The 19,596-nt window shown below is 39.2% G+C and overlaps 1 protein-coding gene across 9 annotated transcripts in view; it reads left to right on the top strand.

The window, feature by feature from the left end:
* Positions 1–19,596, top strand: part of cita (citron rho-interacting serine/threonine kinase a) — a 217,920-nt gene that overhangs the window by 88,298 nt on the left and 110,026 nt on the right. For all 9 annotated transcript variants that reach the window (XM_060843752.1, XM_060843750.1, XM_060843753.1 and 6 more), the window contains exons 12-13: positions 6,865–7,008; positions 12,832–12,951. In XM_060843752.1, the coding sequence (XP_060699735.1) occupies positions 6,865–7,008; positions 12,832–12,951 (264 nt within the window). The remainder of the gene's footprint in view (positions 1–6,864; positions 7,009–12,831; positions 12,952–19,596) is intronic.

Below are 19,596 nucleotides of genomic sequence, written 5' to 3'. Positions count from 1 at the left end.
TTATACCAATTCAACTTTCTAATAAGGCGGTCTGATATCAAGAAGGAATAGTCAATTTTGCTTAGTTTAAGGTTGACACCATTGAGAGTGCAGAGCAGATCAATAATTGCTAACTAGAGAATTCAAGAACTGTATTAGGGATGAATATTGTAGATTAGAGGGAGCTCTCTACGCAGTCTGTGTTGATATCCATGTTTAGAGGCAACAAAAGAGGTTATCCAAGCTTGTGGCTACATTTGGGAAATGAAGTTGTAAAATGCTTCAATGAATATTGTCAGAATGGATTTTCAGTTTCTTGCAGACTTATCTGAAAATTCACCAGAAAGCAAGCAAGAAAATAAGATACTGAAGATTTCAAAGCCAGCTCTGCATTGAGTATCAGGTTTATGAAGGGAAGCAACTTTGTATTGCAGCAGAGGACCATGATCTCATCGTATCTTCTCTGAGAACTTAATAGCCAGTTTATTGTATTTTGATGTTTTATAATCAGTTGTTGATAAAATAATGGAGATAGATTCACCTGTATTGGAAAGATAGATGAGATTCCAGTGAATTTTGACATACCAGCTAAACAGGCAGTGAGCAAAGATGGAGAGAAATCACTGTTAATGAAGACAAAGTGTAGATTCATTCTGAGGTCGCATATTTCCAAATGGGGCAATGCGTCAACCATTAAAGGTGTTGAAGAAAAGGAAACACCACAAACAGCGGTTGTCCAGTTTGTAATAAATAATAGATGGTTGAAGGTAGCTTGAATATGGCTGACGAAAGTTTGGATCTTCTGACCAGAGGGATTGAAAAAAACTTCTTCTCATCTTGAACACCTTCAGGTCACATCCTGTCAGTAATGTTTTTGCCAAAGTTGGATCTCAGGACAGTGATAATGCAGTGATTACCTGCGCTCTATCCAGCTTTGCTCAACCATTAGATATCTATTTGGAAAAGATTTTAAGAAGTGGGAAGCCATGCTGAAGTTGTATGGGACATTGGTGAGCCCTCTTCTGGAATATTGTGTCCAGTTTTGGTCGCCCAGTTAGGAGAAGGATATTGTCAAGCTGGAAAGGGAACAGAAGTGATTTGCCAGGATGTTGCTGGGTATGGAAGGTTTAAGCTATAAAGGCTGGGACCTTTTTCACTGGAGCACAGGAGGTTGAGGGGGGATCTAATAGAAGTTTAGAAAATAATGAGAGGTTTAGATAGAGTTAATGGTTGTTGCCTTTTCCCTAGATTGAGGAATTTCAACTCAAAATTCTAATTTTTAAGGTAAGAGGAGAGAGATTTAAAAAAGAAATGAGAGGCAGTTTTTTTTACAGAGCGTGGTTCTTATGTAGAATGAACTTGGACGTAGATACAATTACGAAGTTTAAAAGACAATTGAATAGATACATGAATACGAAAGGTTTGGAGTTTTAACAGCCAGGAGCAAGCAGGTGAGACTAGTTTGGTTTGGGATTATGGTCGGCATGGACTGGTTGGAACAAAGGTTCTGTTTCCATGCTGCATGCTTTGATGATAGCAGAAGAAAAAGATGCGATAACTGGAGGAAAAGACTTTCCCTAAAAGATGAAGCTCCAATGTTATGAATGCTGTGTGAGCATATAGCCGTGGGGTGAATAGAGATTATTGTTGAATTATTCAAGAGATGCAGGTTAATCAATGCACATTGGCACAGAAGGTGATGTGTGCTACAGTATGGCCATTGAGTACATGTTTTGGTGAAGAGGTTGATCTGTCTGATGCAGATTTTGTCTTCAGAACCAAATAATGTGTCACAGCAGAGAATGATTGTTATGACTTAACATCTTTTCATTGCATTCCCTGTCAAGCAGTATTATTTTCTATATTGTGACTCTAGGGTAATTAGGGATGGATGATAAAGGCAGTTCTCGTCAGCAGCGCTCACATCCCATGAGTGAATGAAAAAAAACTGAGTGGAATTGTACAAATTTGTGTTTAAAGCTTTTATTTCTGAATTTGATACATTAAATTGTGTAAACTAAAGTCAATTTATGTCTCCGGTAAAGTTATTTTATATATAAATAATACAAAAAGCAGGCAAAAATATTTTTTACTACTTTTGGACATGGATTTGGCATCACAGCCTCTGGCCTGGAGTAGGAGAATGATTTGCACGTTGATTTAGAAACATTATTCATCTGATTCCTGAATGTGCCTTCCTTAATGATCAAGTCTTCTAGTTGGTCTTGAAACAGGAATCATCTCGTTCAGAGATAGGAATACTACCAAATAAGCCACAAGCTCTTTTCAAGAATTTGTGTTGTGATCCCTCCTCTTTTTGAAATCCTGTAGTTTAGTGACCCACGCTTGAATGTACAAGACCTAATCTAAAACTTTATAGATGACTCTAAATTCTGATAAGGAAGGAATGACTGACTATAGGAGCCTGTAGGCATAATAGAGAAATAAACAGGTGAAATTTCACATATGTTAAGTAATTCACTCTTGTAGGGAGGGTGAGGAGAGTGAGAAACTGTGTACTTCTAAAGGGGATGCAGGATTTGTAACCATGTGTTCCCAATTATTTGAGGGTGGCAGGGCAAGTCGAGAGGCTTCTTAAAAAGTCTTGAGATTCTTGGCTTCATAACTCGAGATGTAGTACACAAAAACAAGTTAAACTCTGCATGGTAGTTAGACCTCAGCTGGTGTATTGTGGCCAATTCTATTCACCACATTAGGAAGAGTATTAAAGCCTTGAGAGGGTTTATTACCATGGTGAAGGACATCAGCTACTTGTAGAGAGCAGAGGAATTGTATAGATCTCTTCAGAACATAGAAGGACAAGGTGAAATTTAGTAGAAACATTCAAATTTATGAACATTTAGTAAGGATTAAATGTCATTTTGAAGCAGTTTGTTAATAAATTTGAGAAAATGATGTAAGTAAGCCAATTAGAGGCAACATGAGATGGGGAGAAAATAAAAGACTTTATATACAGTTGTTTTGAACTTGAATGCACTTCCTGAAAGGGCATGGAAACAAATTCAATATTAATATCCATAAGGGAAATCGATAAATCTCTAAAGTAGAAGTGATTTTAGGGGCTGTGGCAGAACAGCAGTAAAATGGGACTAATTGAATAGCTCTTTCAAAGAGCTAGCATGTGTATGGTAAATCAAATCCTGCTCCATGACTTTATCATTTCAATGACTTAAATGAATATTGAATTAAAGTGAAACTTGAAAAAGTATGTGGATGGACACTGAGGGGTCAGTTTCTCAAAAACAAATATTTTAGACCCAAGATGAACAGTTAGTCCCTGACTTGCATGAATAGTCAATGACTACCCAAGAAATCTGTGTATTTTTTCCCTTTGCGCAATGTAATGTGGCTGTAGAAAGAAATTTGCATGCAATGATGCATTGGCATGAAATTAGCATAAATCAATTGGTGTGAATTATGCTGTGGTTAAATTGGAAACTCAGGACTATTAGCATTTCCCGTTATCTTGTATCTGTATCTTCATATTATTTGTGTAATGTTTCTGTGCAGTTTATCTGATTTTACTGGTTATTAAAAGTAGGATTGCTGAAGAGTCTAGTTTTAACCTTTATTTCAATGATTTTTTTTTCTCTCCAATTGCTTTTGTCACGATAGCCATGGTTATTTTTTAATAGACTAGTGACTTGAGCTTATTTTGGTCGTTTGAGATGTTGCAACACAGGGGTAGCAAGCCAAACCAAATCTGCCACTATTGCTGATTCATGTTACAGTGATCTTAAAACATTTAGTGACCTTCAAAATTGCTCAGTTGTTTCTAACCAGACTTTACAAATGACAGATCTGAGACTCCAAGTTTATAACTTTAAAAAAATTATAGTTTATTGGTCAAAATATAACTTAAGCAGAACACTGACAAATAACAAGGCAATCTAATTAATACCTAAAATCTAAGACAACCTTCTTTGAGTATAAACCCCTATTCTCACATCAACAGACAGACATGGTTAAGGGATCAATTATAAAAGAAAATAAAAATAATTGTTAATTCGATAACCATCTCTCTGAAGAATACCAGCCTTTTGTGAAGTCCTTTGATGGGTTGTGTTACAGGCACGTAGAATTTTGCATTTTACTTGCATTCTGAAATCACTGACCGACTCAAACTGTTTCCATAGACTTCTGGAAACTTTTACTTCATTTATTGTAGAATAGGGTTCTTTTCTCAGAACTTTCAGCAAACACAATAACTAGAGAGAGCAAAACCAAAGTTGTGTAGCTTGTAAGTAAAACCTGCCTCCTGCTCAAAACCCTAATTGGCACCAGTTCACTTCACTTTTGTTTTCTGTCTTTTTCAGCACTCTTTGTGTTTGGCTGACCAGCGCCAGTAGTCCCTTGATTGACCAATTTAATATCCAATCATCTGCCAATCCCTGAACATAACCACATCTTGGTACAGTGTTTTTTAAATCGGTCATTAACCTGCATTATCTTTCCAGGCCATTTCCCAACAGCAAATGTCAGCCATTTGATCTTCTTTTTAAAACCAGCTACTGTTCAAAATTCACAGTTCCAAGTCAAAAATGAGAAAAATAGAAAAATAACAATAGTCTGAATAGAAGGGATTCATGGAAATGTTTCTGGAAATATAAACATTCATTGATGAACTCTTTTAACCAAAAGAACTTCCTTTAATCCGTGCAGGCTTGCTGACTTGCTTATCTTGTTACTTCTAGTCAGGTGAAATTGGCCTCTTTAGTACTCTATTGCTTTCCTGCCAACTACCAGTAAAATAACTGGTTTCATGGTTATATTCCTGCTACTTAACAGTGGAATCACATCAGTTGTTCTCAGTTCACTGCCATATGGTCTGTCTCTGAACTGCTGTTAATGATTTCTGCCAACCAGTGTCAGCAGCACAATATGATTGCATCTGTCTTTCTCTCCAAACAATTGGAGTTGTCCATGGAAACTGCACATTGGTTTAGTAACAACTATCATTCTTTGAGTATTGTGTGCAGCTTTGATCAGGAGTTAATGAAGGAAATGTGTGAACTAGGGAGGTAGAGAGAAGGGGCTTTATTAAGGGTATATGAAAGAATAGTTTGTAACAGGCAACTTAAATAAGCTGTGACATTAGTACAGGGGAGCACAGGCTCAAATAGCAAAAGACCTGTAGCCAGGGCTTTCTTTACATGACATGAATAGTCCCAGGTGCAAACGACCTTGAAATTATTACATCAGAGCTTGGGAACCTCCTGAGAAGCGCTTCACAGGAGGCTCCCAAACACTGAGGATGTCACCTAGAAAGGGGACGAAACGTTTGCAACAAAAACTCCCAGCTTGGCGAACAGAACCACAACATCGAGCACCCGAGCTACAAATCAGAGTTTGCATATTGTAATGAAGAAAGTCTGTAGATGGATAAGCTATCATAGATGGAGACCATTGGCCTTCTTCAAAGGCTGTTATCTTATGACTTCTTTTAAAAAATAAAGGTAGTCAAAAGTAGAACTCAAAAGTTCTCAAAAGTTGCCAAGGCTTAACTGGGAAAATTGTGTCAACAATCATTCCCCACTGTTCCACAATTTGTTTAAATGTATAAAATTCCAATGAGATCACCAAAATGACCAATTTGCCCAACTGCTGCTCAAGACAAAAACAACACACACCAGGTTTCTCCAGTAACAGAAAATTAACACAATTTAATGTAGCAGACTTGATTTTAACAAGAGCACTGAAAAGAAAGGTTTACTAACTTATCGAACTTAAGCTGCACTCCTTCAAGACCCCAAATATGCACATACACCATCACAATTAAGATAGACAAAAGACATACAGTTCACACCTATACTGTGGATGGAAAGGAATGTGGACAGGTTAAAGAAAATTATGAAGTTCGTAAGTTCAGATCACAAGGTGGCAAGTTAGTTTTCTCTCAGACCTTTGACATTTGTGGTGATCACTGTTGTCATAGAATCCCTACAGTGTGCAAACAGGCCATTTGGCCCAACAAGTCCACACTGACCCTCTGAAGAGTATCCCACCCAGACCCATTCCCCTACCCGATTACTTTACATTTCCCCTGATTTATGCACCTGACTTATACATCCCTGAACACTGTGGGCAATTCAGCATGACCAATTCACCTAACCTGCACATTTTGGATTGTCTATAGAGTGAGGATTGTTCTTTGGTTTGTTGGTTGATCAGGTGAACCTGTGTTTTTTTTTCTATTTATGAATTCTTTCTTTTAAGATTTTCTGTATTTTTTTTCTTGTTTTTCCTCACAGTGAAGGAGCGAAGGATGCTTTCTGCAGGAATTGGACAGTTTTTCCACTCTTCTGCTCTTTACACTTACAGTTTTTAATATTCTGCAGCTCAACCAATCAGACGGCTGTAATAAGAGAATATTTACTTAACTAGTAAGATTCTCAGCCATTCAGTCTTGACTTCTTCCTCTTACATTGCTACTTTGGGGAAGCAGTATCGCAGAGAATCATAGAATCCCATAACAACATGCATACATCATTTTCAAGTTGCAAAGCTCTTTGGATTTTAACATGCATCAGTTCAACCTCCATTTCAGCTTCTAGACCAAAAAGAATATGTGGCCTCTTACAATACTCACGATCAATCAGAAGTTTGGGATACATTGGGCAACTGGCTTAGTGTGTTTGTGACCAAAGCAGAAATTACTGAAAAATCTCAGCAGGTTTGGCACCATCTGTGGAGAGAAATCACAACTAAGGAAACATTAACTCTGATTTCTCTCCACAGGTGCTGCCAGACCTACTGAGAGTTTTCAGCAATTTCTGTTTTTGTTTCTGATTTCCAGCATTCACAGTTCTTTGGGATTTTTATTTTAGTGTGTTAGTGATGTATTTATTTGATTCTAATTTTCAGATGGATCAAGAAGTTACCCATTTACAACGTAAACTTTCTGAGCTGGAAACAGCTCTTGAGCAAAAGGATGTGGAACTTAAGGCATCTGAAACCCAGAAGTCAATCCTGGAACAAGATTTAGCCACATATATAACAGAGTGTAGTGTAAGTAGAAACTACAGTTTATTGGATTGTGGCTAAGAATGATATTCAAAATACTTCAACCTGTTCTGAACTTTAAACACATCTACGTTTCCTCGGTGATTTCACTGTTATGGTGGCATCAGGTCTCTCAACCCAAACCTTTGGAAGCCTATCTTTCAACCGTTGTTTAAGGTGCTCCTTTAAAATTTATCTGTTTGGCCAAACTTTGGGTAATCACATAAATCTAGTGGACTTTATTATCACAATGCAATTGTTGCTTTATGATGAAGTGCTGCCTTCGTTCTTCTCTCTCATTCTCTCTCATTTCTTGAATGCAGTTATTTATTATGGCTAAGATTTCATGGCCGCTGCTGCTGGAAAAGCACAACAGACCAGGCAGCATCTGAGGAGCAGGAGAATTGATGTTTCAGGCATAAGCCCTTCATCAGGGCTAATGCCCAAAATGTCAATTCTCCTGCTCCTCGGATGCTGCCTGACCTGCTGTGCTTTTCCAGCACCACACTCTTGACTCTGATCTCCAGTATCTGCAGTCTTCACTTTCTCTCAAGATTTCATGGCACATAAATGCTCTGGTACCTCACCCCAATGATTCTCCTGTGTCAAGTTTGACAGTGCTTGACAATAGTTTATTCAAACATGGAAAGCTGCTGCAGCAAATGGACCTTCTGTCATGGGCATAGTTTTCCTGCAGCCTATTAGCATTATATGCAACAGAAGCACAAATGTTTTTTTCTAACCTATGAATATTTTGGTTAGTTCAAATCATCTCTGGGATCACCAGACTCAGCACAAAGTTAGGAATTAAACTGGGGCACATTATTGTCTGAAAAGTCTAATTACATACCATGCAGTGATTTAGCACAAATTTGGACAACTTTCTGAAACAACTTATGTCAATATTATTACCTTTTAACTTTTAAGAACTTTTGTCAATGATCGATACCAGTGAACCTTATTGCAGTGTCTATCGGTTTAATATATCTGTACTGAATGCAATTTTAACTTAATGAGTGGTTGCTGTCATCATTGTATTCACTTGTCAGACCTGATCGAGGTCAAGAAGAGAACTAAGCTCAAGAATATTTTGGGAACACTTGGGATTAGCATATTCACCTTATTCCAGGGTGCGTTTGATTGACTGACTAGTTAGCATCTATTTCAGGCACTACTACCTCCCTTGCTTGGTTGTTGGATTTAATGACTTAAATAGTAGTTGTAATAATTAGAGTGAGGAAGAGGGCACTAAATTTAAGTATTGGCTGTGTGAAGGGAGATTTACTAAGTTAAAAGGAAAGAAGGTAATAGTGCAGGAAATTGATATAGGTAATAGTAACCAGAGTGTGACAGAAAGGGACAGAATGTAAGAGTAGATGAATCAAAGAATGGTCGAGGTAGTATAACAGCTGCTGCTTTTCATTTTTGTGCTTTTTTAAAATTGTGGACTGCAATGTGAATTAACTGTTTTAAAAGCCAAAATTGGAAGCATCCTTTTAAAAGCTGTAACCTGGCACTCACGGCAGTGATAAGTAGAGTCAAAATGTAATCACTTTATCCGAATGTGTGTAACATCTGCAGTAAGATGAAATCGTGGCATAATAGAAAATAACTGGTTTAGCTCTCATCATTAAAGAAACATGATTGCAAGGTAATCAGATTGGGAAAAAAGTATTCCACGGTCTACAACATTTTAAACAGATGAACTTGGAAAAGGAGAAGTAGTAGCATGGATTACAAAAGATGATGAGAGCAAGAGTAATAAAGGATTTTTGCTCAAAACATCCGGAAATAGAGATGGTGTGGCTGAGCTAAGGAATAGCAAGGGTTAAAAGCATTGACAGGAGCAGCTTATATGCTTGGTAACTGCTATATGGTTGGACAGATTGTTAAGCAATAATTTTTTAACAAAGACAGTTTAATAGTTGTGGGGACTTAATTTTTTATATATACTGTGTTCGAAAAGAGCACAGAGTATTCTATTGAATAGTCTTGTGACAGTTTCTTAGAGTAATGTTTTATGCACTCAACTAAGGTTAAAGCTATTGTATTGTGCAATGAGGCAGGGTTGATTTGTTATGTCTTAAAAGATTTGATGGGAAATTGTGATTACAATTCAACTGATCTCCACTTTTAAATATGAAACAGCCTACTCCAAATGCAAACAAAAATCTTAAAAGCCAGTTGAATAGGCTTGAGGAGAGAGCTAGTGACAGTTGATTGTATGAATTAACTAAGAAGTCTGGTGCTAAATAAATAGGGGAAAACATTTCAAGAAACAACTCAATGTCCAACAAAAATGCATGCTATAGTGAAACAAAAATTCAACCAGAAAAATCCATCTAAGGCTTACAAAGGAGATTAAAAGTGATATTACATTAAAAAAGAGAGGCTTTTGATTTGCAAAATAGTCAGAAGACTAAGGATTTGGAGAATTTTCTGAAGCAACAAGGACCACTAAAAAGTTGATGATAAGGGAAAATATAGAATGAATAAAATAGTTGAGAATATACATTATTAGAGATTTTACAGTATCTAAAAAGGCAAAGGGTAGCTAAATATTGGTTTCTTAATGACAGAGGATAAATTATTATGGGGAATGAGGAAATGACAACCTGCTTTTACAAATATTGTGTGCTTTTTACTTTAAAAACTGATACAAGTTGCATACCAGAAAGAGAATAACCTAGGGATTTAGTAAGAGTGAGGAAATTGAGGAAATTTAACATCAACACAGAATAAGCACTAGAGGAACTTGAAAATCTGAAATCTGACAAATCCTCTGGAACTGTTGATGTGCAAGGGTTTTAAAATAGATAGCTGTACAGTTGGAGGATGTGCTAGCTGTGATTTTTCCCCAAAAGATTCTCTAAAAGGTCCCAGAATTGGAAGTTCACACATATAGCATCACTATACAAGAGAGCAGGGAGAGAGAAAACTGGAAACAGTAGGCAATTTAAGCCTGACAACAGTCATTGGGTTATTCCTAGAATCTATTATTAAGGAAGTTTTTAATAATGCAAGTAAAACAATGCAATATAATTAGGCAAAGTCAACATTGTTTTATGGCTTGACAAATTTGTTAGCATTTTTTGAGGTAGTAAGCTAGATGATGAGGAATCAGCATATATAATTTAGATTTTGATTTCCATTAGGTTCATGCACAAGAAAAGGGCCCATGGGAATGATGTATTAGCATGAATTAAAGATTGGTTAATGGACAGGAAGCAGAGAATAGGCATAAATCGGGTTTTGTCAAATTGATAAGCTGTGATGAATGGAGTATCATAAGAGGTGCAGCTGTTAAACGTCTATATAAATGACTTAGACAAAGAGACTGAGTAATGTGTCTACATTTGCTGTGATGAGATGGAAATGCAAGCTGTGAAGAATCAAGAATAGCTTTATTTGTCATTTCTACCATGTACAACTGATATAATAAAAATGAGACAGTGTTCCTCCAGGACCAAGGTGCTACATGGCAGCACAAATTACATGAGAGTACAGTCATACACAGGGCAGCATAAGAAAAAAGCAGCACAGTAATTCCTGACTGGACAAGACAATAGGCACAGTGGTGGACAAATTACAGTGTAACAATGAATGATCATTAATAAACTATTGTTTCAGCAACAATTCGAAAAGTCGTGCAAAGAATTGCAGATGGAACAGAGTATGATCATACAGTGTCAAGATTAGAGTGGTGCTGAAAAATGAGAGCAGGTCAGGCAGCATTCAAGGAGCAGGAGAATCGACGTTTCGGGTAGAAGTATGATGACCGGACAACTGTATGTCCAGTGTATAGAATATGATCATACAGTGTAAGCAGCCTGATGCACAGTTTGGCCGTGAGAGACCGAGTACTTTGGTGTCTTCTGCCATTTGGCAGGAGGGAGAAACGTTTGAATGAGGGATGTTTTGGGCCATCCACAGTGCTGCTAGCCTGCGGATGCAGCATGTGTTGTAAATGTCTGTAATGGAGGGAAGAGAGACCGGGATGATCTTTTCAGCTGTCCTGACTATCCGTTATAGGGTCTTGCGATCCGAGATGGTGGAATTCCCAAACCAGACAGTGATGCAGCTGCTTGAAGTACTCTCAATGAACCCTCTGTCAAATGTGTTGAGGATGGGAGGTGGGCTTTCCTCAACCTATGCAGAAAGTAGAGATGCTGCTGGGCTTTATTGGCTGTGGAGCTGGTGTTGAGAGACCACGTGAGACTCTCTGCCAGGTGAAGGCCAAGAAATTTGGGGCTATTCATGATTTCCATGGGGATGCCATCGAAGTCCAGTGGAGAGTGGTCGCTCTGTGCCCTCCTGAAGTCAACAACCATCTCTTTTGCTTACGTTCAGAGCTAGGTTGTTGACTCCCAGTCCATTAGCTGCTGCACTTCGTCTCTGTATGCTGACTCGTCGTATCTGCTGATGAGACCAACTACAGTCATGTCGTCAAAGAACTTAATGATATGATTCGAGCTGTGCATCGTTGCGCAGTTGTATGTCAGCGGGGTGAACAGCAGTAAACTGAGCACAGAGTCCTGAGGAGGTCCTGTGCTTGGTGTGATGGTGTTGGAGACGCTGTTCCCAATCCAGACTGACTGAGGTGTCTCAATCAGGAAGTCCGGGATCCAGTTACAAAGGGAGGTATTCAGGCCCAGCAGACTTAGTTTCCAATCAGGTGCTGAGGAATGATAGTGTTGAATGCAGAACTGAAGTCTATGAATAGTAATCTGATTTCAGTGTCCTTCTTGACTAGATGGGTGAGGGCCAGATGGAGGGTGGTGGACACAGTGGCTATAAATAGGTTAAGTGAGTGTGCAACAAAATGGCAGGTGGAGTGTAATTCGTGGAAATGAGAGGTTATTCACTTTGATGCTTAAGGGTAGAAAAGCAGGATCTTTAAAGGGCATGAAATGTGGAAATGTTGATCAGAGAGACTTGGGTGAACTTGTGAAGAAATCTCAAAAAGGTTAGGATACATGTACAGTAAATAATTAGGGAAGCACAGTGGGCCATTCTTGTCAACAGATTTGGAGTACAATAGTAAAGATGTCTTACTACTTATTGCAAAGCCACAGGGCTTTGGTGACATCAAAATATTGCGTGCAGCTTTGACCTCTATAATTAAGGAAGGAAGTACTTGCATTGAAGGCGGCACAGCAGAAATTCATCGGATTGGTGCCTCGGATGCAAAGGTTGACCGGTGATTAAAGGCTGAGTAAATTTAGTCCACATTCTCCCTGGTTTGAAGGAATGGGAGGTGATCTCACTGAAACATTTCAAATATTGTTTGAAGACTTTGAAGAGCTTGACAGTTCAAGGTAATTTACCATCGAGCTGCGCTCACATTAGAGAGAGTTGTCTGGGCATTTATCTTCACCATGCATCAGGAACGGGGAGAAGTTCAGAAGGAGAGTCCTTCAAGGTACAGAAATAAAAATTACTGAAGAAGCTCCATAGGGCTGACACCAACTGTGGAGAAAATGTGGAGTTAATGTTTTGAGTCAACAAACCCTTCCTTCTTTCAAACAGTAACCTGCTTCATTGGCTGAAGTTACAATATGGGAATGCTGAAATCACATTGTCATCACTCTGCATTGCAAACCATCCATCCATTGAGCTAACTGACAGATAGTGAGAGATTGTTTGTTTATTTTAGCTGGGAGATCAAGAACAAGGGGCATGGTTTTAGGAGAAGGAATGAAATGAGAATTTGTTTTTACTTTGCGAAGAATTCCAAAAACAATGTCACCATGCCTGATTGTTGCTATTTACCAATATTCTTTCGTTTCCTGATTACCTGTCTGATGTTATATTTCTGACACTTTTCAGAGCCTAAAGCGCAGTCTTGAGCAGGCGCGTGTAGAGGTATCTCAGGAGGATGACAAAGCACTCCAGCTGTTGCAGGACATTCAAGAGCAGAGTCACAGACTGCAAGAGATCAAAGAACAGGTAACTGAAGCAGTTTTGGTCTGTTACATCCTACAATTAGGATTGGAGGAAACTGTTCTGCAGCATTTTGGCTCAGTAGGGTGTTCTTTAAGTTGTACTTGTACATGATGGTACTTTGAACCATCACCAATCCCAATGAGTACATGCTTTCAAACCTGGGACCTTGACCATAATAGTTCCTATGATGGTATTCAGTTTCAGACTTTGTCAGGGTTTACTGCTTTCATATTTCTAGTCTTACTTCAGGATATCATCAAATAATTGTTCATTACAATTCTAATACAGTGAATGTTTTCTATCCAATATTTCCTGCTAAACCTGTATGCTAGCTTTTTGTGATATGTGCATGGGCTCCCACCTTTCTGTAACCTTTTTCCAATTAAATAATATTCAGCTTCTCTAAACTCCCTGCCAAAGTACATGACTTCATATTTTTCCACATTATATTCCATCTGTCAAGTTTCTGCCACTCACAGAATCCCTACAGCACAGAGAGAGGCCATTTGGTCCATTGGGTCTCCAAAGAACATCTCACCCAGTCCCAGCTCCCACCCACTTCCATCCCTGTAACAGCGCATTTACAATGCCCAACCACCTAACCTGCATAACCCTGGATACCTAAGGGGCAATTTGGCAAGGCCAATCCACCTAACCTGCACATCTTTGGATTGTAGAAGGAAACCAGAGCACTCAGATGAAACCCATGCAGACACGGGGCAATGTACAAACTCCACGCAAACACCTAAGCGTAGAATCGAACCTGAGTCACTGCCACTGTGAGGCAGCAGTTCTAACCATTGTGCCACCCTATGCTGCTCTATTTTAAATTCGCTAATGGGATGTGGTATTGTAGATTGAGCCAGCATTTATTGCCCATCTCTAATTGCCCTTGAGATGCAGTCGTGAGCTACCATCTTGAAACGCACAAAGAACGACGATACACTTCCAAATCAGGATGGTGATGAGATTGGAGAGAAAATTGTAGGTAGTGGTATTCCCATTATCTGTTGACCTTGTTCTTCTAGATGGTGGTGGTCATGAGTTTGGAAGATGTTCACACCAAGGAGCCATTTTGTAAATGGTAAACATGCTGCTGCTACAGTGAATCATTGATGGAGGGAGTGAATGTGGTGCCAACCAAGTGAGCTTTGTCCCGGATGGCATAAAGCTTTGAGTGTCATTGAAGCTGCTCTCATCCAGCCAATTGGGGAAAGTTCTACCACACCTGTGGCTTGTGCTCATTTAATCTGTCTCTATTCCTCTAGGGACTTTGTATTTTGTCCATTGCCTTTTACCTGTTTTTGTCATCTTCAATGTTAGCAATAATATATTCATTCCCTCATCCCAGTCATTAACATATTTTAAAAATAATTATGGCCCCTGCACTGATCCATGTGGCACTTCACTCGTTACCAGTTGCAATTCTGAAAAATACCAGTTGCATCCCCATCCCAAACCTCTATTTTCCATTAAATTAGCCAATCCTCTATGCATTTAAATAACTACAGGTCGTTCTGTTATAATGTGTGTTTTGTTTATTAATGCAAATTCACTGTAATGCAATTGATGAATTGAGGACACTTTCTATGGCATGCATTTTTAAAAGTGTTGTCTATGACACGATTACAGAAAGAACACTTTTAGCGCTGTTCTAAAGTGCGATTTTTCTATAACAGTGTAACACAACAAAGCAGCCACTGCATTATAGAACTGACTGTATCCTTATTTCTATGAGGTCTTACTTTATTTAGTAGTATAATGTGTGACATGGAATCAAGCATCTTCTGGAACTCCAAGTATACTACATCGCTGCTTCTCCTTTACTTATTTTCCTTGTTACATCTTCAAAGAATTATAATAAATTTGTCAGCTATGATTTTTCCCTTCATGAAACTCTGTCTCTGCTTGATTATGTTATGTATTTCTAAATGCTCTATTGTTACATCCTTTTATAAAAGTCTGATTTGTATGCATAACCTAATCTGGGCAGCAATTTTAGATGTCCTGAAAACAAAGGGTTAAGAATTTGAAAGCTGATGAGTGTTTGACATGGTTGTGAGTGGGTGTGCAGGTGGTGAAGATATGAATGAGAGTATCAGCAACACTTGAGTAAGGGTAGAATTTGACAATGTTACCAAGGCGGAAATGAAAAATCTTTCCAATAATATCGTGTTAAGGGTTTGGTGGTGAGGAATTTGTTAAATGTGTTCAAGAGAATTTTGGTATCAGTATGCAGATTTACCTATGGGAAGGGGAAGCACTTTGGGACCAGCGATCATAATATAATAGTTTTAAAATAGTTATGGAGAAGAATAGACTTTGTATGAAAATTAAAGTTCTTTCTTGGAGTGAAGCAAATTTTGATGATATGAGAAGGAACTTTCAGGGGTTGATTGGAGTAGACTACGCAGGTAAAGTGACGACTGGCAAGTGGGAGACTTTCAAAAGTGTGACAATGAGAGTTCAGAGGCATTATATTCCTGCTAGTGAAGGGTAAGGCTGGTAAGAGTAGGAAACAATGGATAAATAAAGATGTTAAGGCTCAGGTCAAGAATAAAAAGGAGTCATATATTAGGTATAGATAATTGTGATCAAGTGAATTTCTTAAAGAGCATAAGTGGTGCTCAGGCTTTCTTTAGAGGGACTATGAATCTGCATTTCAAGGTCTCTTTGTTCAGCAGCACTAACCAGGACCTTACCATTAAGTGTATAAGTCCGGTCCTGATTTACCTTTCCAAAATGCAGCACCTCACATTTATCTAAATTAAACTCCATCTGCCACTCCTCAACCCATTGACCCACCTGATTAAGGTCCCATTGTACTCTGAGGTAACCTTCTTTGCTGTCCACTACACCTCCAATTTTCAGGTCATCTGTAAACTTACTAATCATGACTTATACAGTTAATGGTAGAGCCTGGTAGTGTTGTCGAACAGAGAGACCTAGAAGTTCACATACATGGTTCTTTGAATGTTACATCACAAGTAGACAGGGTTCTTAAGAACTGTGGCATTGGAAAAAGCACAGCTGGTGAGGCAGCATCCAAGGAGCAGTAGAGTTTCGAGCATGTTCTTCATGAGGAAGAGGATATGCTCAAAATGTCAATTCTCCTGCTGCCTGGATGATATCTGACCAGCTCTGTGCTTTTCAGCACCACAAGTTTTGACTCTGACCTCCAGAGGTCCTCACTTTCTCCCAGGGTCCTTAGGAAGGCGTTTAGCATGCTTGCTGTTATTGCTCAGACATTTGAGTGTAGGAGTTGGGATATCATTGAGATTTGCTAGGATAATACCAGGATTGGAGGGTTTGAATTATAAGGATAGGTTGGGACTTTTTTCATTGGAGTATAGGAGATTGAGTGGTAACCTTGATAGAGGTTTATAAAACCATGAGGAGCATAGATAAGGTGACTACCCATTTTTTTTCCTAGCGTGGGTGAGTTCAGAACTCTGGGCATATTTTTAAGGTGAGAGGAGAAAGATTTAAAGGGACCTGAGGGGCAATTTTTTTTCTCACAGGATGGTTTGTTTTGGAATGAACTGCTAGAGGAAGTGGTGCATGCACAACATTTCAAAGAAATTTGAATAGGTACAAGAATAGAGCTGAAAATGTGTTGCTGGAAAAGCGCAGCAGGTCAGGCAGCATCCAAGGAACAGGAGATTCGACATTTCGGGCATAAGCCCTTCTTCCTGAAGAAGGGCTTATGCCCGAAATGTCGAATCTCCTGTTCCTTGGATGCTGCCTGACCTACTGCGCTTTTCCAGCAACACATTTTCAGCTCTGATCTCCAGCATCTGCAGACCTCACTTTCTCTGAGGTACAAGAATAGGAAAGGTTTGGAGGGATATGGGCCAAACGCAGGCAGGTGGCACTAGTTAAGTTTGGGAAACTTGGTCAGCATGCTTTTGTGGACTGAAGGGATTGTTTCCGTGCTGTATAACCCTATGACTGTACATGGAATTGGACACTTAAGTTTGTCATGAATACTAAAATCATGAAGAGTTGAATTCAGAATGAGATTGTGGAGGCGGGAGAGAATGCAGTTAGTGATCAAGATATGAAGGTCATAATGTGGGGACTTGAATACAATGGGTTTAGTCTTTTCTCTGTTTTAACTGGAAGAAATTATGGCTCATCTCAACTTTATTGTCAGACAGATTTTATTACATACCTCTGAGACTTGGGCCTCCTGGCTCAGAAGTAGGGACACTTCTGTGCCACAAGATCTCTGTAGAAAGCCTGGAAACTGAAAAGAAAACTGGATATTAACATGAGTTATCTTCATGAATGTCTCCCTTAAGTGGACTGCCCATTTGCTTGATCTGCACATCAACTGAGTATTGAATGCTTTCTCAATGACTAATCAGTTTGACTGTTGAGGCATTAATTATATGAAAGGTCCAGATTAGAATCATGTAACATTTCAATGAAATATAAAGTATTCGTTATATTCCATTGTATCTTTGATGTTTACTTGCTGACAGTTCTGTGCACTGGAAGAACCTCTTTAACTTGTGATAAATACAAGAAGCTGATCATCTAGTTCCCAGCTAATTGCACATCATTACTGTGAGACAGGTAATTGCAGCAAGATATAACCTGACAAGAAAAATGTACGCTCTTGTATTTTTAAAAGGTCCAAAAGATTTTATTTTGATCTCTGGAAACAATTTGAATTTTCACTTAGAATGGGAAATTGTTATTTTCTTGATAATTGTATATCAATAATTACCTAAATCTCTTTCAGGCATAACATGCCCAATTAGTGGTTTGACAATTGGAACTGAATTAGCATTAGGAGTATAATGTATCTCCTGCCACAGCAGTGGGCAGGGTATCAGTACAGCATATGTTATTGTGTGTCTCTGGAATTGCAAGTTGGCACATGCATTTTGTTGCTGACATCATTCTGCACCTGATAACTGCTCAGCCTATTTGGTACCATCCTGGCTGTATGCTTGCTGCCCTACTTAATACCTCTCTGGCTTTCCCGCTACCAGTTCCTCACTGCCGCCAACCTAATGGCCATGCTACTTCCTTACAAGCAATAAAAAACAGCAAGGGAAGAATGTGATGTAAAAGGCAGTCAATGAAGCATTGGAACAGGATGACCAGGGAAGTAGCAAGCAAGTTGGCTAAGTTTGGGTGGGGCAGCAAGCAAGTTGGAATCCCGGCATTTGAATTGAATTGGCTTAAATTTGATATGAAACAATTGCAAAATGGCACTTTATTGGTGCATTTGTTAAAATCGTTGTTGTGGGTATGTTCGCTGAGCTAGAAAGTTGATTTGCAGACACCTTCACTGCTTTGGAGCCTCCTGTGGAGCACTGCTGCACTGTGTCTTCTGGAATTTATTTGGTTCCATTCCTGCTGCTTCCAGTGGCTAGTTCCAGCAGCTCATTGTAGTGGCTGGTATATTAGGTCTAGGTCTATGTGCATGTTGATGGAGTCTGTGGATGAGGTCATGCTTCTAGAAATTTTCTGGCTATCCTCTGTTTAGCTTGTCCAATGGTTGTTGTATTATCCTGGTCGAATTTATGGTCCTTGTCATCTGTGTGCTGTGTGCTGTTCGTGGCATTTAGTGGCTAATTGGTCTTCATGGATGTGGATGGCTAGTTGCCTACCTATTTGTCCTATATAGTGTTGAGTGCAGTCTTTGCATGGAGTCTTGTAAATTATGTTTGTCTTGCATGTGATGGGTATAGGGTCTTTTGTCCTGGTGAGTTACAGCTATCAGTTTATGGGCTGTCTTGAATCCAAGTGGTCGAGAAGTCTGGCTGTGAGTTCCGAGACATTTTTATATAAGATATATTGGCTAGTGAGTTATGTCTTGGCATGTCTTCATTGCATTGTTTGTCTGTTAGGCATCTGCGGATGAAGTTGTCGTGGATATCTGTTCTTGGCTAATACAGCAGCAACCACCGGAACACACACAAGAAAAGCTGCATTAGGACCCTGTTCAAGAGGGCTACAACGCACTGCAGCACACCCAACCTACAATGGGAAGAAGAACACTTCTACAGAATATTCACCAAGAACGGATATTCCTGGAACTTCATCTGCAGATGCATAACAGACAAACAACGTGACAAGGACATGCCATGACCTAACTCACTGGCTATGCTATCTTTCATTAAAAGAGCAAGTCTCTGAACTGACAGCCAGACTTCCCCGATCATTCGGATTCATGACAGCCAATAAACCAACAGCCACGCTCAGACAACAACTCACCAGAAGAAAAGACCCAATATCCATCATGTGCAAGACAAACGTAATTTTCAAAATTCCAAACAAAGACTGCACTCAACACTATATAGGACAAATAGACAGGCAACTAGCCATCCGCATCCATGAACACAAATTGGCCACTAAATGCCATGATCAGCTGTCCCCAGTAGCCACACACACAGATGACAAGGACCACAAATATGACTAGGACAACACAAAGATCATAGGACAAGCTAAACGGAGATCAGCTAGAGAATTTCTAGAAGCATGGCACTCACCAATAGACCCTATCAATATGCACATTCACCTGGACCCAATATACCAGCCACTACAATGAACAGCTGGAACTGGCAGCCGAGTCAACAGGAACGGAACCAAATAAATTCCAGAAGACGCAGTATAGCAACACTTCACAGG

This window comes from Hemiscyllium ocellatum, chromosome 24 (genome assembly GCF_020745735.1).
Source record: "Hemiscyllium ocellatum isolate sHemOce1 chromosome 24, sHemOce1.pat.X.cur, whole genome shotgun sequence".
NCBI lineage: Eukaryota > Metazoa > Chordata > Chondrichthyes > Orectolobiformes > Hemiscylliidae > Hemiscyllium > Hemiscyllium ocellatum.
Note: the sequence above shows the minus strand (reverse complement) of the source record. Positions and strands in the feature narration are given on the sequence as shown.